Below are 25,601 nucleotides of genomic sequence, written 5' to 3'. Positions count from 1 at the left end.
ACTTACACCACATTATTTTCCCTGGCTGAAAATTAAGCCTTCCACCTTATTTCATTAATCATTACTTTGTAGTTTGATTACTGATCATGACAGAAGGCAGAACTAATTTAAACTCAGCTTTACCCAGGATGTTTTGATGCGTCACAAGTATATTCACAAGTGTCTGTATTTATGGCTACTTAACACTGCCCTATCTATTATAACTTCTAGGTATCAAAGCAGCAGATGCAAAGGAACTCAAGCTAATTGCATCTCAGCCATCACTGAAGCATGTGTTCAATGTGGCTAATTTTGATGGAATTGTGGATATACAGAATGAAATTATCTTGCAAGTGTGCTCCGGTGTTGATGAACAACTAGGTGAACTGGTTAGTGGGGAAGAAGGTGAGACACATTATAAAAAAATATTTGTAGCTTCAGTTTATCCCAATGTCTGTTGAGGAGGCTACTTACTCCTAATTCCTTTGCTTTATTTCTAGAGTTCCATCCATTGCCTCACTTAGCAAGTATGGAAAACTTTCAGTTTTGTGTCTTTAAATGCAGGATAACAGAACATGTGATGTAGCCGATTTGGAATAGCTCCATTATTCCATAGTTTCAAAGGCAACACGGTGATGTGCAGTTTGGGCACAGCCATCACTTCTGTGGAAAAATATATTAAAAAGAAAAAAATTGCTTGGTGAAGGGTCAAAATATGTAATGGATTGAGAACCAAAGCATGAAAACTGGAGAAAACTGAGAAAACAAAGACATGAAGCTGTATCACTACAGCTCTCTTGCCCTGTAAGGTTTTAATAACTAGTTATTCTTTGACAAAAATGGCAGTTGAAATGACTCTGCTGTTGTAGTATTCTGCTCAAGTCTGCGTTTGTTCACAATTTCTACCATGTTCCTTTGAGTGGTTCCTTCACTTTTGGTTGAAGCAGCTTTAGAGCTGGGCAGCACTTCTCGTGGAACTTATGCTATACTTAGGGGACCACAAATGCATTGCTCATATTTTTGCCTGCTCACTGATGCCTCATTTGGACTGTCCTGTAATTAATTTCTGTCTATTTATGCTCAAAAAACCCCAAAAGTGATTTTTAGTAAAGATCAAGCAAAGATAACTAAACCTATTTCAGAAATAAAAACTGTTAGGAAAATATGTTTATAATTGTAATTAATATTTTGGATTTGCTTTTAATTTCTTTCAGTGGTGGAGCCTCCTTCAAATCTGGTGGCAACTCAGGTCTCCTCAAAGTCTGTTAGAATCACTTGGGATCCATCCACAAGCCAAATAACTGGCTATCGTCTGCAGTTCATTCCAATGATAGCTGGAGGAAAACAACATGTACTGAGTGTGGGTCCTCAGACAACTGCTCTGAATGTTAAAGATCTCTCTCCAGACACAGAGTATCAAATTAATGTTTACGCAATGAAAGGACTGACCCCCAGTGAGCCAATAACGATAATGGAAAAAACGCAACAAGTAAAAGTTCAAGTGGGTGAGTTTGGAACCACCTTATTTTCAAATTGCAGCTCTTCATTGATGAAACCTCTGATGCTTGTTTTAATATCATGCCTTTATTATTTTTGAGACGCAGCTCTGCTTAGCATAGCTTACTTTGCTTATAAGCAGTTGTGTGTGATACACGAATTACAGATACTAATATAGAGCTATGTGGCTATTAAAAATCCGCTTACAGTGGTTATTCTTTTCCTTTGCAGAATGCTCACGTGGTGTGGATGTAAAAGCTGATGTTGTGTTTTTAGTGGATGGTTCCTACAGCATTGGTATCGCCAATTTTGTAAAAGTAAGAGCCTTTTTGGAAGTGTTAGTTAAAAGCTTTGAGATATCACCTCGAAAAGTACAGATAAGTCTTGTCCAGTACAGCAGAGATCCCCATATGGAGTTTTCTTTGAACAGATACAACAGAGTGGAAGACATAATTCAGGCTATTAACACCTTCCCCTACAGAGGTGGATCTACCAACACAGGCAAAGCAATGACATACGTGAGGGAGAAAGTATTTGTTACCAGCAAAGGATCAAGACCAAACGTGCCAAGAGTAATGATTCTTATCACTGATGGGAAGTCGTCAGATGCTTTTAAAGAACCTGCAATTAAGCTGAGGGATGCAGATGTAGAAATATTTGCAGTTGGTGTGAAGGATGCAGTGCGTACGGAGTTGGAAGCTATCGCATCACCTCCTGCGGACACCCATGTTTACACAGTGGAAGATTTTGATGCTTTTCAAAGAATATCATTTGAACTGACACAGTCTGTCTGCCTACGAATTGAGCAGGAGCTGGCTGCTATAAGGAGAAAATGTAAGCAACTACTATTACTTAGAGGAATGTAGAAAATGCAATGAAAAGAGGATCTGAACCAATGTTTTGTGCTTATAGTTACCTAAAGAATTTATTTTGATGAAATTGTCCATATACAAATGATAATTTTAATAACTGGGGATTTGCTTCTTATTTTCAAATATATTAAAAGCACCAGGTGAAATTGATGGATAAATGGAAATGAAAAAAAATTGGAGAAATTTTTTCCCCCACCCCTGCTAGGTATCTATAAAGCTAATAAAATGTGTATCTATTGGAATGGCCTTAGTGCATACACTCTGATTTTGCACTCTTGAGTAAAGCAGTTACCAGAGCATTCTTCTTTTAGCTCTACAAAATGTGGTGGCAAGTCCAAGCTTGTCTTTTAGATGTTCAAAGGCAATGAAGTAAGGCCAACAACTCTAGAGAGCAATTTGATTAAGTTTTAGGGTAAAATTAATGGCCCTCTGAAATGGGCTTAGACAAGACAACTTGAGACAGGAGATGTTAGGTGATAGTGATTGCAATCTAACTGTAAAGACTGAGATGAAGAGGACATGAAAGTCTTCATGCGTCTATATTAGGCCAGCATGGATAATGTTTAACATTCAAAAGTTTTCTAAATTGCCAACTTTGGTCAGATAAAGTTACTTGTGATTTGTTGCACCCACAGTGTCCCTACCTATGCTTAGTAGGACACTAACATTGAAAAGTCCCCATTGTTGAAAGCCCAATTCTCTTTAAAATTAAACCTTTTGTTTCAGGATAGCTTTGAGGGACAAACCAGCAAAACAGCCTTTGTTTTAGAGGGCTTGAAGAGTTTTAAGATCCCCACTGACAGGCTGACTAGGCCAAGCAAAACAAGCCCAGGATGTCAGATTTGTGTTTGTGCCTCGTGTCAAATTCCTTATTCCCTCTTTGACTTCATTCCTGAAAAAATACTGGTTTTTATTTTGTCTTATTTTTAATCAAGATCTGAAAGAAACCCCAACAATTTTTAGTTTCCATTGAGGACATAATGTTATTGCTGTTCATTGGACATATGAAATAGGGAACCCAACTTGATAATCAGATTTTAAATTAAGTTTTCATAAATATGTCTTTTTCTTAAATGGACTAGAAATCACTGAGTTGGTACTTCTACTTACTGTAAATTATTTCATGCAGTTGAGATATGATCTTCTTGAAATTTGATAGATATAATCAAGTGTAGAAAACAAACCTTGCTCACCTAGAAAAAAAATATCTGTTCAATTAGAATAAAACAAATTATTGAGGAACATTTAATTATTTATGGTAGAAATTTTGTGTTTAACATATTCTGGCAAGTATGCCTCATATGCACATTTTTGTTTCCATACAGCTTACGTACCTGCAAAGAACATGGTCTTTTCTGACATAACATCAGAGAGTTTCAAAGTGAGCTGGTCTCCAGCTGGACCTGAGGTTTTGTCCTATCTCATTAAATATAAAGTAGCAGTCGGCGGAGATGAATTCATTGTTTCTGTACCAGCTTCAATTACTAGCTCAGTTCTCACCAACTTACTACCTGAAACTACTTATGCAGTCAGTGTGATTTCTGAATATGAAGATGGTGATGGCCCTCCCCTGGATGGAGAGGAAACCACCTTAGAAGGTAGGATTCCCATTATTCTCAGACACAAGGGAGTCATATGTTCAAATAAGAATTTGCTTAGCTGGAGAATGGGGAAATGAGGAACAGCCAAATAAGGCTGAGAAGCTGTTCTGCTCTGCAGGATGAGAATAAACATTATTGTATCTCAATGTATTCAGTAAAGATTTAAAATTCTAATAATATGCAAGCATTAAGTTGCTAAGATTACTCTTTAATTTTTCTGAGATTGGATATGTTCCTCTGCTGTATTCCTTTGCAGTGGCCTGCTTTCAAATGAAGTAGTGTGCTCTCAATATTAAATTCTGTGGCATGAATTATTGTCAATATAGACTCAAGTTGGACTAGATGAACATTGTAGATACTTTCCAATGGAACTATTCAGTTCTATTCTACTCTGTTTAGTAATTATGAGACTGATGCAGGAATGCATGCTGACTTCAATATATTTAAAGACAAATGTGTGCCTATGCAATTTGCTATGTCTACATCTAACACCAATAGAAGTCTTGTTCTATATACAACAGGCTTAAAGGCCTTGAGTTTTGGTTAACTGGTTTTTTTATCAGAAATTCATTGGTCTGATCCAATAACTGATTCAAAATTTACATTGATGTCAGTATGTGTTTTATGTGGCTGTAAATCAGTGGCTGTAAATTTAAGCATGGTAGCTTTAATTTTTCTTTATAGAGTTGCCATGATGCATTTCTCCTGATTGAAAAGAGCAGCATGACAGTAGATTTGATTTCATATTCCAGTAGTTGAACACTTAGTCTACTCTAAATCATGCTTTTAAAAATATTGATCTACTCTTTTTCATTATTCCATGCTGTAATTTGTGACCTTTGGTGACATAAATGGTTCCAAGGGAGCAAAAGAAACAGCTTAAAGATTTGTTAATTGCTCTTTCCTCTTAGGACTGACAGAAATAAACACTTATAAAATTGCTTAGTTTGGATGTTAAGTTTGGAAGATACAGGTTTCACTGTCAGTGTGCACATTTCCATGACTGTACCAGTCAGAATATTTTGGCCACACATAATTTTCCCTTAGGAAAACAGACAAACTCTTGGCTGATAGAACATGTAGCTTGTGTGCATAAGGAACAGGAGAAGGAAAAGATTTAATAAAAATAATGTGCCTTCCCATTTGTAACTGATACTACTTTAAATAATTATTAACATTGCAATCTGATGATATCCCAGCACGTCTCAGAAGACAGAGTTCTTCTACAGCCACGTAAACATCAGCAGTTCTCCATGCAGATCTAGCTAACAGTTTGAGCCAGATGGCTTTCTTGGCAATTAACTTTGGTTTCAGGCTTTTAAAGGATTTGAGGTTGAGTATTGTGTTTCTAATTAATAGAAAACAAGTTTCTTTTTTTAAACTGGGATTATTAATTACTCCACTCTTAACTTTGAAGAACAGTACTTATGGAATATAGATAGCAAACAACAGAAAAACAGAACTTTTTTCCCCTAAGTGACAATGTTATGTGCTGCTAGGCAGTGTGCAGTACAGTAGATCTTTATTTCTGTTGGAAGGGTCAAGTCTTTTATGCTGTGCCCACTGAGCTCATCTGAACTGCTGTATCTTTTGTCAAGGAGCCGTTTAGGTTAAAGGATTCACCACAGGTTTTTTTCTTTACTTTCTAAGATAACAAGCCATTTCTTTGAATTAGAGACTAAATTAAGAAACCTTTTTTAAACGTTAGATGCAACTCGTATTTCAATGAATATATTTTTTGTTTGAAATACTCAAAGAAATAGAATTGGTTTGATGGGGTTTTTTTGCTCTTTGTTCCTTCTTTGTTCTTGCAAATAGGATAGCTGAGTGTGTAGTCAGGTGTATCTGCCACTTTCCACCTGTAAATGGAAGGGGTGCAGAAGCAAAGGATCGCAGCAGGGAAACTTACATCATTTATTGTGCTGTTTCCTCACTATGCCCAAATATCCCTTACACAATTCTACTGTTACCACTAAATACAGTCAGATTTTTTGTTCCACTGCTGAATGTAACTGTGATTCTAAATTTTCAGAAGTTGCTAAAGGTGTGTGTACTGTAAAGCAATGGGAGGGCAATATAAGCAGTTTTGGTAAGCTGGATGAACTAACAGACTGGTTGACGTGGTCTTGCTACAGATGCTTCTTCATTAAAGGCAAATATTTACAACTTACATGTGTATATTTTTTGTAGTTAAAGGTGCTCCTCGAAACTTAAGGATTACAGATGAAACTACTGATAGCTTTGTAGTTGGCTGGGCTCCAGCTCCAGGAAATGTCCTACGATACAGGCTTGTTTATAGACCACTTACTGGAGGAGAAAGGAGACAAGTGACGGTCTCAGCAAATGATAGGTCAACTACTCTGCACAATTTGATCCAAGATACAAGATATGAAGTCTCTGTTGTTCCTGAGTATCAGTCTGGGCCTGGGAATTCACTGAATGGATATGCAAAAACTGATGAAGGTACATGATCAATGCTGTGAACATAGTAAGCATGGGCAAAACTCTCTGCATGTCGACATATTCATACTGAAAGGAGAATAAACCATGTAGTCCATATGTATTACCCTAGATGAACAGAGAGATATATCGTTGTTTGAGCTGAGAGATAATGTAAGACAATAGAATTTATTAAAATTGCAATATTTCATTTTAAAATAGTGTCTTGAACCTAATAATGGCAAGGTAATTTGGGTGAAGAATCTACTTGTATGTTATATTAATTGTCCCCATCATTCTTCATATTGTCAATGATATAAATTATATACCTTATATAAATTCAGACTCTGCACTTTGTGATGAATGTTTAGCAAGAAATTAGTGTAACATTTAATTTTCTCAAGTTATCACTGTAGATTTAACATAAGTGAAAATTCATAATCCTTTAACATGTATCATGTGTTGTTAAACAAAATCCAGAGAATACCAAAAGTATGACTGTCCTGATCATTGTTGAAGTTTCACTGATCCATGAAAGTCGTCATCAAAAAGACCTCTTTAGGAAATCAAAATGTGTTAATTTCACATTTCATTTGTCATCTTCTACTTGATTCTGAAGACAGTGACTTCAACATGAATCTTTGTTGAATCTGAGCAAATTTAGAGGTGCTAGTATGTGTAAGTGCTCCAGGATTGAGCCTGCTTTGACAGGAAAAAAAAAAATTAAGTGGACCTTATTGTGCATATTTGCCAAAGGAGGATGGGGGTGGGAATGTACAGTCCTGATTACAGTAAGGGTACACTATAGCAGTGTTGGTCAAGCCTATTAGAGAATTGTTTTTTAGCATAAAATCCTATGTAGTGCTAACCTAAAGATAAACCAAGAAATTAAGCTTGCTTCAACTTTTTTTCAACATCTTTTAACATGTGCAGTCCGAGGAACTCCAAGGGATTTGAGAGTTTCTGATGCTACAACATCAACAATGAAGCTATCTTGGAGTGCTGCTCCTGGCAAAGTGCAGCAGTACTTTATAACCTACACTCCAGTCGCAGGAGGTGAAACTAAGGAAGTGACTGTGAAAGGTGACACTACCTCTAAAGTGCTGAAAGGCTTGGACCAAGCCACTAGGTATGCACTGACTGTGTCTGCCTTGTATGCCTCTGGAGCAGGAGATGCCCTTTCTGGAGAGGGACAAACACTTGAAGGTAATTATTTATTGTTTCTCTTATTATTTATTCATTATCAGACTGATGTTTATGGTGTCTTAAAGTATCTTCCCAAGTTTTCTGTAGAAGTAAATATCTAAATGAAAAATAGATATAGACACTCTCCTACTTTACATGGACTTTCCAAACCTTCTGTCTTTAGAGAAAAAGGTGGTTTCAATCACTAGTTGTGGAGGGGACTCTGTGTCTCTTGAAAAAGCTATTGCCAGAAGCACCAGCCACAACTGACTGTACTTCCACACCAGCCTCCATTAAATATTTTATCTTATCTTCCAAGTTGTTTTAGTGGCATATTCTTAATGTAACAGGATTAATTAATGGGGTTAAAGTATCGCATCCATTTGAAAATTTGCAGCATTTCTACAATACTGAGTTTGAAAGATGTTCAGGGGCCATTTTTGCATTAGAGAAACAACATGTAGTTTTAGGCATATGGAGTCAAATCCTGCTGCTAACAAAGAACCTGAAGCTAACCATAAACAGAATGCTGGCAAAAGCCTAAGTCAGACCAAAAGGCTTTCTTATAAGGAGGAAAGGCTGTGCTTTCTCTGACATTGAGCAGATAATTTCCCAGACTAATTCTCTGTGAGCATTCTCAGCGTGATCTGTAGATTGTCAGAGGATAGGGAAAGTTTCCTTGTAGGCCTTGAAAGGAAGTGTGACTCTGCTCTGTGCTGGCCAGGGATGCACTGCTGAAATCTGGCATTGCAGCTGTGTAGGCACCACACTTGGAAACATTTTATGGATGAATTATGAGGAATTAAGCCTGGTCTCCTGATGCTAGTCAAGTTACAGTAAGAATATACTTGATTCTCAGTTTCTCCCCCAGTTCAACTTTTTGTTTATGACATAGATTACAAGAAAAACCAGAAAATGTATTTTTAATAGGAAAATGTAAAATGAAATAATTTTAAAAATCAGTTTCAATGATTCACTAATGTGCTGAATTCTTCCTGCTAAAATGTAGGCACTTGAACACTGCTGTTTGCAGCATGGGCTCCCTAAGATTCTTCTGTGATTGATGAAGAAAGGCAAATACTTCCAGTAGGCAGATAGTCCATCTGAGATCTAATTTTTCCTTCAAATGAGCATTTTTTGTCCACTGACTATACAAGAAGTAAGTGGGAGATCTAGACACCAACTGCCTGCCTGTCCCACTGCCTGAGACCTGCTTACCCCGATGGATGCAGCTGTCAGAGAATCAGGCTCCTTGCAGTTCATGCTGAAAGTTTCCTAACTCCCTTGCTTTCACTACAAATGCAGGGTCCAAAAAGCTCCTTTTGTAGGAGAAAAGAGCCTGTCTCCTGCCCAGAACATTGCTGAGATCCAGGTAAAGGAGATCAGGTATCAATATTCTGCCCATAGCCTCCAGAAAAGCCGGAGATGATCAGGAGGCAATGAACTTCCCTGTTGGTGGTGGTGCTGCCACTTCCTAGGTCTAACATTTTTAGAAGGGAAGAGGGAGGGTGAAAATGTAGATTTTGTGCTGTGTGGCAGAGTTTGAATTCACCTCTACACCCCAGCAGGTTCACAATACTGCAGAATATATTGGGCTAGAGTCTTCTTTATTCTTTCCACTGAACATGAGCCACTGTCCATCCAGCAATACAAATTTCACCCTCAGAACAAAACCAAACTGAGTTTCAAGTAGATATAGGAAGCTGACAGCTTCCTGCTTTCTCCTCTGTGCTATCAGTGTGTAGGGCAATGCCTCAGTCTTCGTTTGCAAATTTTGAGAAGCCTCCGTCTCACTGTTAAACAGACTGAATGGTTCACTTCCTTAGGGACATACCTCAAATTTTAGTAAAGGTTTGACCAAGTTAGCTGTTTACATTTGGTGGAAACATTTTCATTGAGTATGTTTGCAGTAAACTTAGGAGAGCTCCTTTATTAACATGGAGTTGTGGAGACATAAAGTGTGTTTCAAATTCATAAAGTAAGCTTAGCATTTTATCCTATCATAAAACTTGAGCAAAAGAAAAATCTTTTAGGGCACTGCCTAGATCTTCAGTTAAAACACATCCTAGAGAGAGCAGTGAATGAAATACAGTGGTATTCAAAAGCCAAAATCATCAGAAAAACAGAATTCAGTCTCAGGTACAGACTGTTTTGTCCTTTCAGTGCTCCCTGCCCTGTGTCTTCCTCGAGGGCTCTGATTCTTATTTGGACTTTCTGTATTGCTAAATTGTTAATAAGAAGAAAAACATTCTCGATGTTGCTTAAAGAGCCAAATAATTTAAAAGAATACCTGCCTCTATATTAGGAATAGGCTTGTATGCAACCAGATGAAGTTTAAAATGGATGTTGGACTTAAAAGGTCACAGAAGCATTTCTGAAAGAAATTTTGCTCTAAGCAACTGAATTTAAACATTACATTAAAAATTAAATGACAGATTTTTTTCTTGGGATAAATATGAATAAAGCAGCATCCTATCACTTAACTAAATGACTTCTTATCCAGTTCTTCAGCTGGGAGAAAACCAAATTAAATATTACTTACCATTTTGGCATGTATAGCTTTATGACTCAAGTGTAAATTCTTTGAAGATTCAGCAGGATTTGAAAATCCTATCAGGGTGCTCTTCAGAAAACATTACTCTTCATATTAAAACTGTCTCTTAAATTTTCTTGGTTAGATAAAATGTTAGTAAAAGCACTGTAGAGATGTCAGTTTTTACTGGGTGATCAAAGGGAAGCAACAGAATACAAATTTCTTTTTGCATGATAGCAAAGACCTAATTCATGATATTTACTCATGGAATATCTACTGTATTTCAGTAATCATCATATCTGCAGTTTCATGGGGCAATAAAAGTACTTGAATTAGGCCAGGACTCTTTGAATGTACTTGTACATATTTTTAAAGACTCTCTGACTAACAGTATGAAAGGTTTTCAGAATATTTGTTGCAGCATATAAGACAGTATTTCACTATATGGCCCTATCTTACCGCAGTGAAGGATAAAATAACAAAACCTTTAAAGAAATCCAGACAATTATGAATAAGAAAGTTGCAATTTTGGAACTGAATGGTAACATTCAAATGTTAAAGCTCATTATAGAAGTTTACATGAAAAGAGATGTCATGCTGGCTGGGAAGCTAAAATAAATATGGTTGGACCAGCATGAAAAGTTACATAGGTCAGTGAAGTGAATACTTGACTAATAGCTGAAATAACTTGTCTGACTGAGGCTGGAAATAGGACAGGTCTTAACTTCTGGAGAAATAAACTTATCAACAGTAATGACAAAAAAGCTGTGAAAGGAAGCATAAAAAAGTGTTTAGTATTTTAGTTAGTTTTTCCATGAGCCATGGTGTCTGAGAAACAAAATAGTGTGGTGTGTGTTTTTCGTTGCCAACAACCCAGAAAGACTGAGCACTTAAGTATTTTTCTGCATCAGGAATCCCTATGGGGCTTACTTGATGTCTTCACCATATGAATTCTCACCAAACCTATTCAGCCAGTGGTGCCATAGTTGCTCATCATATCAGGAGTGAGGCTTGAGATTGCCTTTCAGACTGGGATGGTTGCTAGTTCATGGAATTGATATGTAGCCTAAGAGGAGTGAGTTTGAGTGTAGAGAACATTTCAGCACTAATAGAAAAGTGAGAAGAGTTGGATATAGTGCCTTCTCCAACTCTCTTATAGTCAAGAGGCAGGAAATGAAAAATCCAAACTCTCAGATGTTTATGGAATTTTACTGAATCACTAAATGGTCTCCTGTGATTAAGGACAGAGGGAAGGATTCTTCCTGCTTTCAGTAATGATTTATTTCGTTCTGCATGTAGTAGTAGAACCCACATGGGCAGTTACTCTCAGACAAGAGTATCCTTCAGCAGAGAGGGAAAACCCAGAAATTTTTAGGCTGCTCTAACCTGATCTGGATGGACATGTCTGCCTAGGAATTCATTGAAGGCCCTTCAGTTATGTTTGTTATCTCCAAAATATTTTGGAGCAGTTACAATTTGCCCCCTATTCCTCTGCTTTGCTCTGCATGGTAGTTTTGCAGTGTTTTGAAGTGGCTTGTTTGTTTCAGGATTCATGGGAAAATCAATCCACAGAAACCCAGAAACTATTCTGTGTACTTGATATAATTTACCATGTGGGTAATCTCAGTTTCTCCTTGTGTTTTTCTTTTTGCTAAGCATATGCTTGCCCTTATTGCTTCTCTGCATAAAACAGAGAGGGCAAATATTCCCTCAAGTAACTGTAGATAATCTCTTTTATAAACTGTTTGATTAGCTCTCTGGTCCAGCCCAAAGATAAACACATGCCAGAGGATCAGCATTTTATGAACTGTTCGCAGACAACACAGTGTAGAGAGTTTAGCAAATGAGTAATCAGAAAATGACTCATTTCTGAGTGCTGTTCCATTACCAGGTAATTGTTATTCAGAGAGAATGGATTTATTTCTTTTTTTTTTTTTGTGTGTGTGTGTGTTTTTGGAGCAGGAAAAGGGAAACAAAGTATTTGAAGGAGTATGCTTTCCTTCTTCAGTAATCCATATTTTAGGAAATTTATAGTGTTCTCATCTTTTATATGACTTCTTTCAGTCATTGGCTGATTTTGTCTGCAGTTATGAAGTACCATCCAGAGGTGAAAATTCTGGAGCTTTATATTTCATACTGCTTTAAACATAACTGCATGTGCAAAATATGTGTTGTAGAAAACTCTCCACTTTTATTCTCTCACTTTTGAAAGTGTATGGCAATCCATCACTGGGCAGCTTTGGTTGGAGCACTTCTATAAAAGTGCCATGGAAAAATTTTCCTCAGACATACTTTTTTGGCTATGATTCCCCTCAGCTCTTACAAAGTTGTTGAAACTGCTTAAGTAAATTAAATCTGTGAAGGCTGCCATTGGCCTTGGGGTGGAACAGGGCTTGTGACAGCTGGGGGAACTAAACAAGTTTGCTCTGATGGTTATAGTTGATGTTATGTAATACAGATTGAAGAACAAGTAAGAAACACCCATGGAATGTCTTAGGGAAAAGTCTTTCTCTTACCTCCAAACAGTCCAAACAAACCATTTGGCTTTCAATATTGCTTGGGATCATATGATCTTTACCCAAGTCCTCATATACCAGAAACAAAATACAATGAGAAACATGGTGAAGGCAGTGAGTCTAAATGCAGCAGACAGGGGACAGTTTATATGAGCTACTGTTTTTCTAATCTGTTTTTTAATAAGAGAAGTGGTTTTAAGTCTGGCAAGAATCTGATTTTCTGCCCAAATGCATGCTGTCAGATGAAAAGAACATACTGTACATTAGCTGCTAAGCAGATTACCTTTCATAAATTGCAGTTGTTTTAAAGACTAAAAAATTCATTGCTAGATTAAGCAATCAGTACAGAAGTGCTTAATCCTTATAAATGTCTGAAAAGCTTGAAAGCTGAAGATCCTTTTCCTGGCAGCTATATAGTTTGCATAAATGTTTTAAGAATATTTGAGTAACTGACTGTAATCAAGGAAGTCATTACACTTTTAAGTACGAATTTCAGAAAAATTTAGGAAAAAAGCTGGTTCATTTTTTTTTCTCCAGAAAAATTTTCAGTAATCAGGTTTCCATCTTGCTTGCACTGAGAAATTTCCAAGTATTTCCACTTATATCAGTGAAGATCCTAGGCTAGACATGGTGTTGGTAAAAAAGAACAAAGTTCTTTGGCATATGTGAGGTTGCTGGTCTGCATTAACAGAGGTGTCAGCCTGTTTTGTTTCTTATCTTTGCGCTTTTTAGAATAAGCAAAAAGAGGCATATTGTATTATATTCAGGTGAGTATAAATAAATTTGAGAGATAATTATGTCATTGTGTCTTCTGCTTTAGAAAGAGAAGCTTTGTTTCAGTGATACAGGGCCCAAACCTTCCATACTGTTTGAGGAGCGGCCATTAGTGTTGTGAGAACTAGGCTGTACCAAAACAAGATATGAAAAAAGTTGCCATAACTGGGTCATTTTCAGTCTGAAGTGATTTTCCATTGTATATATTTCTTATAGTTTAGGTTTGGGGATTTTGGAGGCAGGCTTGTTTTTGGTCAGAAAATGAGTAGCAGTTCTTTGCTAAGGAAATGATTTTTTTTTTGCTGTTTCTGTAGTAACATAAGAATGCTTTATAAATGAATGGCCTCCTACAGACAGAATAGTACAAATTCAAGTGACATTTTCTTACAATGAGATTTTTAGCCTATCACAGGCACCTTACGTAATGGTTAGACAGCATAGTGCTGCTTCGTCCTGACAGAAACAAGGACTCAGTGTCCTCAGGAGATTTAATGCTGTATCATGCATTTTTAAAATTATACATTCCAAGATTTTGGAGTGTGACCTTTGAAACAGAGTTGATAATCTGAGGAAATTTATCTTAGTTTTTTCTAGGAAATGAAGTATGTAAAAAAAACCCAGCGGGGGAAGGTTGAGTGAATAATAAGATATTTCTTTACAGTGTTAACTGAATAACTTTTGGAAAAGACAGAATATTAAAGGGACTGAATGTGAATGCCTGTTGGCATTATCCTACATCAGGGACTCAGAAGTGCTCTGGCTAAAGGTCCTCTAACCATTTTTTCTGGATTAGAACTCTCCTGGTTGGCATCTTCTTGCCTTTCTGCAGAAGAGAAGAAATCTGCTTTAATGGGGTTGTGTGAGGATGCCTCTGAGTAGTAAGTCTTTGGCTTTCCCCGCACCATGGCCACATCCCCTCTCTACTACCCTGAGGGCAGATGGCTAGCCACTTTATGTCTTGGAGGGAGGGCTATCAGCCCACCCAAGTGGTTGCCTCCTCCAGTGCTGAGGAGAGTTTGACCATTGGAGTATCATCTACTATCTACTATCTGGAGTAGTATCTGCTATCATCTCATCTGATGCATGCCCTTGGATCCTTGGCTGTGGCAATCTAGCCTGCTGACACAATGGGGTGCTCCTGATACAATGGGATTCTCCTGACTTTTGCCCATTAGAAACAAGGCAGGACTAAGGCCAGAACATTTTGGTCTACTCCTCTACAAGTGAAGGCTTATTTAGTTGATTCTGACATTTGAGGATGCTAGCTTACAGAAATCCTATGTTTAACTTAAATGAAACTTAGCTCTGCACAAAATTTACCACTGTTGATTGATTTTGAAACCTGGTTTTAAAAAAACACATAGAGAAAGCTGTTTAAAATTTGGGCCCAAACTGCATATAAAAATCCCACTGAGATCAGCTGGAATTATGTAAATGTCTCTGAGGGGAAAGGCCATTTGAATAAGGACATTTGATTTTTATGAATGTCAACATTTTAATTTTAACTGATTCAGTCTTGTGTTCAATAACAACAGTGATTGCTGGAGAGCTATGGGAAGTAAGCCAAGTGGACAGAGGGAAACTGCTTTATTGTGTCTCTGGCACAGTACAGTGGAAAAACTTAATATGGAAACTGGACATTTCAGAAGTCCAGAATAGGGTATAAAAGCACCTTACTGAAGGTTACCAAGTGAATTTTCAAACTGCATCTGCTCTAAGCGATGGTAAAATTGTACAGGGGACTGTAGGCAGTGAAAAGTGCTCTGAGATAAAAACTGCCAAAGTGAATCTGACAGCCTTAAGCTGGTGCCTGGCTTGCTCTCCCAGGCAAGGGTTTGACCTGTCCATGCAGGTACTTTGTTTTTCTATGTATGTACTCACTAAGGCTTACAGCTGTGCTTACACCAGCTGGTTTGATGCTCCAGAGCATCATAGGACTCACACCTGTTAGAGAATAATTTTAAAGAACCATCCTTGGTTGCTGATGTCTTGGGGGCTGTATGAAGAGATGAACATACAATAGTTTCCGTTTCTAGTCAAGGAAAAGCAGGAGTCCTTTGCTAGCCAGCCAGCACTTTTCTTTCTTATGATGTGCATTGTCTCTCCATGCTCCTTAACTATCCTGTTTAAACAAGCAGGCAAGAAGTGGATGTTCTGCAAACATTTCTGAACCCATTGACCAAAGGGAGAGAAAAAAATGTTCAGGTGTTATAGTTGTAGATTTTTGTGTGTACATGAAATATAAGCAAGTTACCCAGGTGTGGAGACCCTGGGGACATTCCCTGGTTTAGAGAGACACAGAAGCTTCCCTTAAAAAGCTGTTAAGACCCCATTGGCTCCTTCCCCTGTTCCTATGTCTCTGAGCCACTACCTCCCTATTCCTAGGTATTTTGTTTTAATCCAAGGGAAGAATATTTCATAGGAATCACTGCATGTTTGTTAGTGGCCACATTGTACCATTGTTATTGTAGAGGATAAATGTGTTTCTTGACTCTGAGTGTAGCAGCCTTGATAGTATTTCATGGAATCCAAACAGTTTAAGACTTACGGTTGGACTTCATCTTATACATAGGTGTTCTCCTAATAATAAATTAAAAATAAAACACTGTGGGAGATCAAGTGAAGCAGAAAAAAAGCTGTGAGTGAACTTCCACCTCACATGTGAGGTGCAAATCAAGTTAGCGTGTTATGTTGAAGAAATGTTCTCAGTTGCAGTGTAACATATAAAATGTCCAATTTCCCTTAGTAGGTAAGTTGTCTTGTCAGCAGTTTCCAACTATTTGAAGTAAAAATTTTCCGTTTAGTTCTAGTGGTTTGGTAGAAATCCCAGTTCCTTTCCCCTCTTTTACCTTGACTTATAAAAAAGACATTTAGTTCCAAGGAATATTTCTTTCAGAACCAACATATTACAGTAACTGCTGTTCATTATAATCCATTCCAAACAAATTATTTTCCTCTGTTATTTAATGACCTCAATAATGACTTAATCAATAAGGGCTTTAAATAAGAAGTTATTTTTGCAGTATTTCCAACATATATCATTAGCTGTAGTATCCAAGAGTAGACTTGCAAAAAATTGTGCTGTGGTAGCAGATACTTGAATACTGAAATCATGTTGTGGCAGAGCCATGTTTTAAAGTAGCCAAAATAAAGTGACTTGTATATTTATATTACATTAAAATATGGAAAGAAAGGTTTTTATTGTGAGACATCTGTGCATTCTATCAAGTTAGGTTTTCCATATTTTTTCCATTTGGATTGCCTTAATATTTTTTTTATTGTATGAAAAAGCCAAGATTTGAGAGTAGGAGCTTAAGAGCAGACAGAAAAATTGTTGTAATTTACTTTTGAAGGCAAATCTTTTTTTCAGGCTTCCAGGAAAATTGTTATTTGGAGCTAAGATTCTGCCCTGGCTTTCATTTAATGCAGTCACTGAATTTGGTGAGACTTCATGAAGCATGAGCTGAATTGGGCCTTTTCACTATAACTTTTTCAGTATATGCAATCACTATTGTGAGATGTTAACTGAACTTTGCCGAACCCTTTGTATCTTAACCTTAATTTGAAGAGATGTCATAAATTGTGGTAATTTATATTACATGGCTAGAAATCAGTTTGAAGGGTACAATTTTAAGAACTGATGCAGAGTTAGGACAGAAAAAGAACTGTCTCCAGAAAAACATGAAGGAATGTCCCTAAGACTGAATTAAAATCAGAAACCCCCGCACAACACATGTTCTGTTAGCTGTATTTGAGATAATCTTTGTGATTGTTATGGTACTCTCTGATTCTGCATTCTGTGTAGCCGGTGAATCTTTGATAGGTTGACATTAATTTCAATTCATCATTAAGTCAAGTGGGATCAGTTGTCTCACTTTTAATGAAGTTGCACCAGCAATGAGATGCTTCTAAAACAAAACTCTCTACAGATGATATTTTCTGCTCCACTGGGATTGTGTTTGGAAATGTTGCAGATTGTGGTGGAACTAAAAGACAAATGAATATGGAAAGTGAAAACTCAGACTATGACTTTGAGCAATTTGCTGCTCAGCCTGAAACTGCTTCAGGCTTCTGAATGTAGTAAGGTCTGTTCTTGCAATGAGACTAAGTAGTGGAAATTGGATAAGTATTGAATTCCTCTCTGTTCAAAGAATTTTGATTCTGCTCCTGTGGCTGTTATGGATTAGTATAAGGATATATTTTTATCAGTGAGGGTAAAACTTAACTGTGATGCCATGGGGCCACTCCAAGTGTTTAAGTCCTCTTGCTAAGCAAGAGCGACTCAGGAATGTCCTGTACGGTGAGAAATCCCACAGAGAATACACACCACAGAGAACTGGGTACTTCTTTGTCTATGTGGTTTCATGGAGCCATTTTGCAGATTTTTCTATGATGAGGCTGTTGCACTAAATTGACCTGTCCATGCTCCTTTCTTGCTATCAAAAGCAAGCCATTGCAACAGAAAAATTGAACATATGTTATAAATGTACATTAAACATTAAGCAGAGGCACTCCTTTCCCTTCACCACTTTGGACCACTGAGCTTCATTTTTAAGCGGAGGAATTACTCTGGTGTGTTAGGTGAGACTCACATATCCATCTGATACTGGATTTCACAGACTAGTGAGCTGCTTCCTTTGTTTCAAGCTGGCTGAAACAAGCTACAGGGAGGAAAGAGGTACAGGTCTTATGAATGGAAAGATGGAGAGTGTTTTCTACAGTAAGTGTGGGATGATGTAAACAGATGCAAATTAGTTGTGAACATAAATGAAATAGCTGATCTGGTAAGTGGGACTCTGGAATATACTAGAACTGATAAATAACAAAATAAAGTTGTCAGAGAAAGGATTCTGACTGATTAGAGGCCTGGGCAATCATCAAGCATATGAAGTTCAATTAGGGAAAGTGCTGGATTCTGCACCTGGGATGGGCAACCCTGGATGCACAGACAGAGCAGGGAATGAGATGCTGGAAAGCAGTGCCATGGGAAGGGACCTGGGGGTACTTTTTGATGGAAAGTTTAATATGAGATGGAAGACAGGATCAGACACTGATCTCCTTTCTGTGTTGACTTGTGACAGGACAAAGGATATGGCCTGAAGCTCTGTTAGGGGAGTTTTAGGTTGGATATTAGAAAAAGGTTCTTCATCCAGAGGGTGTTTGGGCACTGGAACAGGCTCCCCAGGGCAGTGGTCACAGCACCAGCCTGACAGAGTTTGAGAAGTGTGTGGACAATTATCTCAGGAACATAATGTGACTCCTGGGGATGGTGTCATGCAGGACCAGTAGTTGGTGATCCTTCTGGGTCCCTTCCAACTCAACAGATTCTGTGACTCTCTGAAAAGTCTCCATTATTTAACCCTAGGGAAAAAGTTACACACATAACAATGAGTATGAATGCATGAAATAAAATAATTTTTTTGAGATATAAAATTTAAGTGAGCTGTACTACCTTGAAACACTGGCTTCATTCCAGGTCTTTGAATACTGCCGTTTTTATTTCACTTATTCTAAAGCATGACTGCTAACTATCTTACATGGTAGGGATAAGATCATTCATAGTTTAAAGTTAGCTTTACGCATTTTGTTGGAAACTTCATCTATTTTCTCTTGGGACTAGCCTCGTATGTTATTGAAAATAATATTGATGGGAAAAGTTTGGTTTAGCTCTTAAGATCATTTGACTTTTACATTTATACTTTGCTAACTTTTGCTAATTGTGTTGAAAAGAGAATATGCTGTTTTCTTTCTTACAGAACGTGGTTCACCCCGTAATTTGGTTACCACAGACATAACTGACACTACAGTTGGGTTATCATGGACACCAGCTCCAGGAACAGTTAACCATTACAGGATAATATGGAAATCACATTATGATGATACCATGGGAGAGAAGAGAGTCCCAGGAAATACAATGGATGCTGTGATAGAAGGCTTGGAGCCAGAGACTAAATACAGGATTTCAGTATATGCAGCGTACAGCAGTGGAGAAGGAGACCCAGTAGAAGGAGAGGCTTTTACTGATGGTAAGTGTAGTACATTACCACCATTTTTAACATTCTGGTTTTGATCAAATTATAATTTTAAAATAAAATGGACCTTATTTCCCCTCCCATTTTTTTTTAATTAAAATTTCCCCCAAACCAAAATGCCATCTCAGGTCAGCCAATTTTGACATTTTGTTGGACCATTAAAAAACCTACAAAAATCTCTTCTATGTCATATAGGTTTGGATTCAGCAAGAATTACTTCCAAGTTAAGATATTATTTGGTCTGCGTATTACTCTTAATTCAGCCTTTTATAGGTTTGGTGTGACTGCTAAAAATCAGGTGAAAGAAATATGGATAGAGCAAGGAGGGAAGATGGGGTGCATTCCCACAGAATCAATGAGTTTCCTTTCCAAGTTGTTGCCCTTCCAATCTTCACAGTCCTCAAACTAAGGCTCACTGGGTGACTTTGTTGTTTTTATTTACCTTTCTGGGATTCTTCTTTTTCTTATTTGGCAAACATTATGCTGTATTTGTCAAAGCAGGCTCAAGCCTCTCCTGCAGTGTAGGCAAAGTGAAAAAACTCAGAGACCAGGGATAGCTTGTTTCTTTGTAGCAGGAACTGCAAGTAAAGGAGTCAGAATGAATGAAGGGATGTCCTGGATAAGGCTTGACATTTCTGTTTGCCTAAGGGGCCATGTGAAGACAAAGCCTGAGGGAGGGCTCCGGGGAAGCATCATGTGTGTTTACATGTTCTTGTGCTCTGTCCTAAGCATCTGTTTTGACTACTGTTGGAGACAGGCTGCTGAATTACGTTAACCTTTGTCCTTGACCCAGTGCAGTTGTTCTCAAGGTTTTGCAAGAGTAGTGATTGCTGCTGTTAGTAAGAGCTGACTCCCCAGAGTCAAAGCAGACTGCTGTCCCGCGGTTTCCTTCCTGGTTCAAGCGCAGCAACACTAGCTGTTCTAGATTTTCCAGGTTAGGTGGGTAGCCTAGCCTTATCATTTGTGCTGACTCTGTGTGCTGACTGAGGGAACTGGCTATTAGGCCTATCAATTGCCCCAGACCTGGGGCTAATAGCCTGAAGCTAATATTGTATCTTTCTGGTATACACACAATTAGAAATTGTCAGTTCCTAGGAACTACAAAGCCTACCTTACTGTGTGTTGAAATACTGACCGATTCCACCATGCCAAGAGGGTTCAGCTTTGCCAAAATTTAGATGGCTTATTTTGGCTGACAGCCAGCATTGCATACCTGTCAGTTCACTTGGGATTATTTATACCATTTGTACAGTCTGGAAAATATCTCTTAGAAGCTGAATGCTGCAATTGGTCAAGAAAATGCTTTATTAGTTCAAGGGCCTATTTCAGCACATATGCTTTGTTGTGATGAGTGATTTTCCAAGCATTTGGAAAGTCACTCACCTTTATTTGAAGGACAGTTTGCATGGGGTTCAACAACCATCTGTTTAGGTATTCACCAGTACCTTCATCAGACCTGTACAGCCAAAACTTAGAAACTCTATAGGACATTGAGTTCATGAAAATCAATGACTTTATAATTTGTCACTTTCATTTGAGAGTGCTGAATCCGTTATTTAATGGGTTAATGAAAAACATGACTAAATAAAACTCCCAATTATGTTGTGTCATCATACGATTTATACTTGCCCCTTTTTTGTCTCAGCAGTGAAAACCACACATCTTTTTGTTTAGTCCATCACAATTAAAAAATAATTAACAACGGCCTGTGATATTCCCCTGTGTTTTCCCCACAATCAAATACAGGAATTTTAAAAAGGGCAATTTTATTTTTTAGTACAGCAGAACTAATTTTGTAGTCATGCATTTGAGTATATCTGTATTATGATAAAGTAAAAATTTATCCATATTTTTACACTGAAAAGTGTCACCAAATGCCAGGACTCTGACAGTAGACAACGAGACAGAAAATACAATGAGAGTTACGTGGCAGCCTTCGCCTGGGAAAGTCTTGTCTTACCGTGTGAACTACAGAGCACGCAGCGGAGGAAGGCAACTGTCTGGAAGAGTAAATGCTCCTGCTACCAGCACAGTGCTAAAGCGACTTAAGCCCCGCACCACGTATGACATAACTGTTATTCCAATTTATGATTTTGGACATGGGAAATCAAGAAAAGGAGAAGGAACAACAGGTATGTACCACAAGGTTGTGCAGGATTTCATAATGCAAGTTTTGTGCTGAAAATTAATGATCAGGAAACATAGAAAAGCATGGTGGAGTCTGCCAAGATCATGAATTGACAGGAAAATTGAAGAAAATGTTATGAGTTGAGAAGAGAGTTTGATTTGTTTGAAATTTCACTGTGGCATAGCCTGAGCACAGCTTTTTGCTGTTGATATTAAAAGGTGTAAGTACAGTATAAAATCTGTTTGAAAATACTAGAATTGTTTTGAAATGCTGTCATCAGAAGTTCAAACAAGGTGTTTTGTGTGGAAGATAGGCTACTTAATCAAGCGTTGTCAGTCTGTTGCATATTTTGCCTTTTGCTTGTGGGTATTGTTTAAATAGCTACCCAGCATCCTGTTATTTAGGTTTGTCTTCTCTGGTCACCATATTTTCTGTGGAAAACCCAAGGTACTAAAAAGGAGGAGTAGATGATTTTGAAGATTTATCTGTAGAAGTCTGACTTCATCGTCTTTTGGACAGACTGTCTTCTCCCTCAGAAACTGAAACTTCAAAACGTTTATTAACGTTTTGAAGGCATTTTTGATGCCTCAGTGAAGGCATTTTTGTGGTAAAAGCAGAACTATTTTTCTACTCTACTTTTAGTAAGAATGTCATGCTGGTCTACTGTTTTGTAAGGAAATGTACTCTATATGTTCAGATCAATCAGATTTAGTGGCAGTTTTCTGCTTCCACAGATGGAAAGCTATTAACCTAAAGAGAATCTTTTTCAAGATGTTTCTGCCTGTCTGACACTAGAGCCATTCACTGAGGTACTCTGTAGATAGTTCATGCCATTCCTTGTTTTCTGAATATATGTTATATTGAATGACAGTTAGTAAGATAAAGGTATCCTAACAGTGGGGATATCAGCCCCTCAGTTACTGAAGAAAGGTTTCTTCTTAACCTAAAAGTGATATAAAGGTTGATATAAAGGAGTCACAAAACCTTGATCAGCTCTTGACCAATATGTAGTTGTTTAATGCTGAAAATTATACTGAGATAAATTTTAGATCATCCAGCTGCTTTTGATTTTTGAACTTTTCATCTTGATACAGATATGTGTCTGCTTTCAGTCTAAATAACTGTGGTGGTAAACACTCTTTGGAAGGAAGTGAGGCCTGAGTCATCTTTTTAGTTGAAGCTATCATGATAATTCAGGGTGTATGATGAGACATGAGACAGAGAATCTGTACTTTTCCTTGTGAGTAGGAGTGTATCTACTGTTTCTCAGTAGAATTCACATTTTGAGGACATTTGTGATGTCTATAGCTAGACAATTGCTTAGGCACAGGGACAAGGCAAAATTTTTTTCCCCTCTGTCTTTCAGGCCAAAGCTATAGTGGTAGTTTTTTGTTTGCTCTAATTCCTGTTTTTTTGGTACTTTGAGCTTACGCTGATGCATTATTTTCCATGACTGCACTTTAGAGTTGCACACAAAAGTTGAACAAAATGCAGAAGCTAGCAACAGCTGGTTAACCATTGTCTGTGAGTACTGCCCTGCAGTGGGCAGCTCTGAGTCTTCTGAGGAAGTTGCTCTTGACCTAAAAACCTCAAGCTGTTTGGCTGGCACTCCTCAGAAGAATTGGTTTTTGACACGCTGCCACACCTGTGGTTGGTGAAGTTGCTTTAGCTGCCAGACATTTATCCCTCAGTCCATTGGCTGCAGAGGGAGCCTCAAAAATAGACTTAGCCCATGTACTTATTGGTTAGGTAGGTAAAAGTAAGTGTCAGGAATCTCATCTTTCATCTCTTAATACTTGTCTTTGTGTCTAAAGAAAGGAACAAAGAGTTTAGGACTGTCACTAATACTAGATTTGCATATATATATATACTTAAAAGCATACTTGTTGATTTTTTGCCATTTGTAGACCTGATCTACTCTTTTGTTTCCCACTCTTTCAGCCTCTCCCTTTAAGCCACCTCGAAATCTGAGAACTTCAGATTCAACTATGTCAAGTTTCAGAGTAACCTGGGAGCCAGCCCCAGGGAGAGTGAAGGGGTACAAAGTAACTTTCCACCCTACTGAAGATGATGGGAGCCTTGGAGAATTAATAGTGGGGCCATATGACAGCACAGTGGTATTGGAGGAGCTTAGGTATGCATACTCCCTCACATTGGTTTTTGTTTTGTTTTGTGTAGTTTCCTTTAAATAACTTTAGCCTATGGTTTTGTTTAATCATGATCTGATATTTAAATGCTGGGCAAAATCTGCTGTAAGTTAAGCAAGCAATTTTGTCAATTAGCTATGCAAATCCTGTTAAGCCATCCCTGAAAGGTACCTGGCAGGTTTCTTTCTATGATTATCCATTTACATCACTTGTGGTGTTCTCACAGGAACTGAAAGAGGTAAAAATATAGGCTGGAACTATATTCTGTATTTCACATATGAGAAAGATAATGAACTAACGAAGGTTATTTGGGATTTCTAAAGTTTCCTCTCAAAAGTTTCTTGTCTCATGTTTGTCGAAAGATGCTTAGTTTAGCTCTTGATTCATTTTCTCAGAGGCTTAGATTTTTAAAGCAGGCTTCACACCCAGTCAAAATCTGTTAGGCAAGTATACTAAATATAATTAAAATAGGATCATTAAGTCAAAGAATGGCTTGGGTTGAAAGTAACCTTAGAGATAACCTAGTTCCAACCTCATTGCTGTGGGCACCTTCCAGTAGATCTGGTTGCCATCCAACCTGGCCTTCATGCCCTGGCATGGGACACCCACAACTTCTCTGGGCCACCTGTTCAAGTGTCACACCACCCTCACAGTAAAGAGCTTCTTCCTAATATCTGATCTAAATCTAGTCTCAGTTTAAAGCCATTACTCTCTGTCCTATTACTACATGCCCCTGTCAGAAGTGCCTCTCCAGCTATCCTTAGGCTCCCTTTAGGTGCTGGAAGCCCACCATAAGGTCTCCTCAGACCCTTCTCTTCTCTAGGCTGAACAACCCCAACTCTCAGCCTGTCTTCACAGGATAAGTACTCCATCCCTCTGATCATTTTTTGATCTTCCTCTGGGCTCATTACAAGAGGTCGAAGCTCTTCTTATATTGCTGGCTCCAGAGCTGGCCACTGTACTGCAGGTGGGGTTTCACATGAGCAGAATAGAGGGTGAGAATCAACTCCCTTGACCTGCTGGTCGCTTCTTGTGATGCAGCCCAGGCATTACTCCTAGTCCCTTAATTTGCCCTCTGTGACGTTCCAGCAGTGTGGCTGGAGCACTTTTCAGTGAAAACTGAGGCAAAAATATAATTCAGTACCTCAGCCTTCTCTATCCTGGGTAACCAGGTCTCCTGTTTTATTCTGGAGTGGGCCCATTTTCTCCCTAGTCTTCCTTTTATCATCAATGTACCATAGAAACTTTTCTTGTTGCCCTTGGTGTCCCTGTCCTGATTTAATTCTATCAGGGCTTTAGCTTTCCTAACCTGATCTCTGGCTGCCTGGACAATTTATCTTCACAGAATTAAATAACTTGAATGAGGAAGGCTATAAATTTAAGTATATAGTGTAAAATCAGCTTTTAAATTGTTGAAACATCAATGTCTTGTGGAAGAGCCAATATTTGGGCATCATGTTTTAGCACCTTCTTTTCCATGAGGTATTTTTTCCTGTGAGAATTTAATAACTGAAGTGTTTAGCATTTAACTACAAAAGTGTTTAGCATTTAACTAAAGTCAAATGACTTTAGTTAAAGTACACCTCTTTGACTATTTCAGGGCAGGAACTACCTATAAGGTAAATGTTTTCGGGATGTTTGAAGGAGGAGAGAGCAACCCTCTGGTTGGACAAGAGATGACCACCCTTTCAGATACTACTACGGAGCCATTTTTATCTAGAGGTAAACATGACTGAATTGAAGAAAAGGCAGTCTTGTATTTTGGATAAAAAAAGATAAAAAGTTTACTACATTTACTTTTTGTTTTTCTAATGCACATACATACGTGTTTACAGGATTCATTATATTCCCTTCCCTGATGACATAAACCCTGTTCTGAAAAGACCACAAAGCATGAC

At 38.0% G+C, this 25,601-nt stretch overlaps 1 protein-coding gene across 1 annotated transcript in view; it reads left to right on the top strand.

The window, feature by feature from the left end:
• COL12A1 (collagen type XII alpha 1 chain) overlaps window positions 1–25,601 on the top strand; it is a 100,028-nt gene that overhangs the window by 14,724 nt on the left and 59,703 nt on the right. Inside the window, exons 9-18 of the mRNA XM_084202508.1 lie at window positions 211–384; window positions 1,194–1,484; window positions 1,708–2,310; window positions 3,674–3,946; window positions 6,140–6,412; window positions 7,322–7,594; window positions 19,153–19,422; window positions 21,294–21,560; window positions 23,498–23,690; window positions 25,304–25,425. Of these exons, the coding sequence (XP_084058634.1) occupies window positions 211–384; window positions 1,194–1,484; window positions 1,708–2,310; window positions 3,674–3,946; window positions 6,140–6,412; window positions 7,322–7,594; window positions 19,153–19,422; window positions 21,294–21,560; window positions 23,498–23,690; window positions 25,304–25,425 (2,739 nt within the window). The remainder of the gene's footprint in view (window positions 1–210; window positions 385–1,193; window positions 1,485–1,707; window positions 2,311–3,673; window positions 3,947–6,139; window positions 6,413–7,321; window positions 7,595–19,152; window positions 19,423–21,293; window positions 21,561–23,497; window positions 23,691–25,303; window positions 25,426–25,601) is intronic.

Source organism: Fringilla coelebs (genome assembly GCF_963513975.1).
Source record: "Fringilla coelebs genome assembly, chromosome: 3".
Classification (NCBI taxonomy): domain Eukaryota; kingdom Metazoa; phylum Chordata; class Aves; order Passeriformes; family Fringillidae; genus Fringilla; species Fringilla coelebs.
The sequence above is the reverse complement of the archived record's forward strand: the minus strand, read 5'-3'. Positions and strand labels throughout refer to the sequence as shown.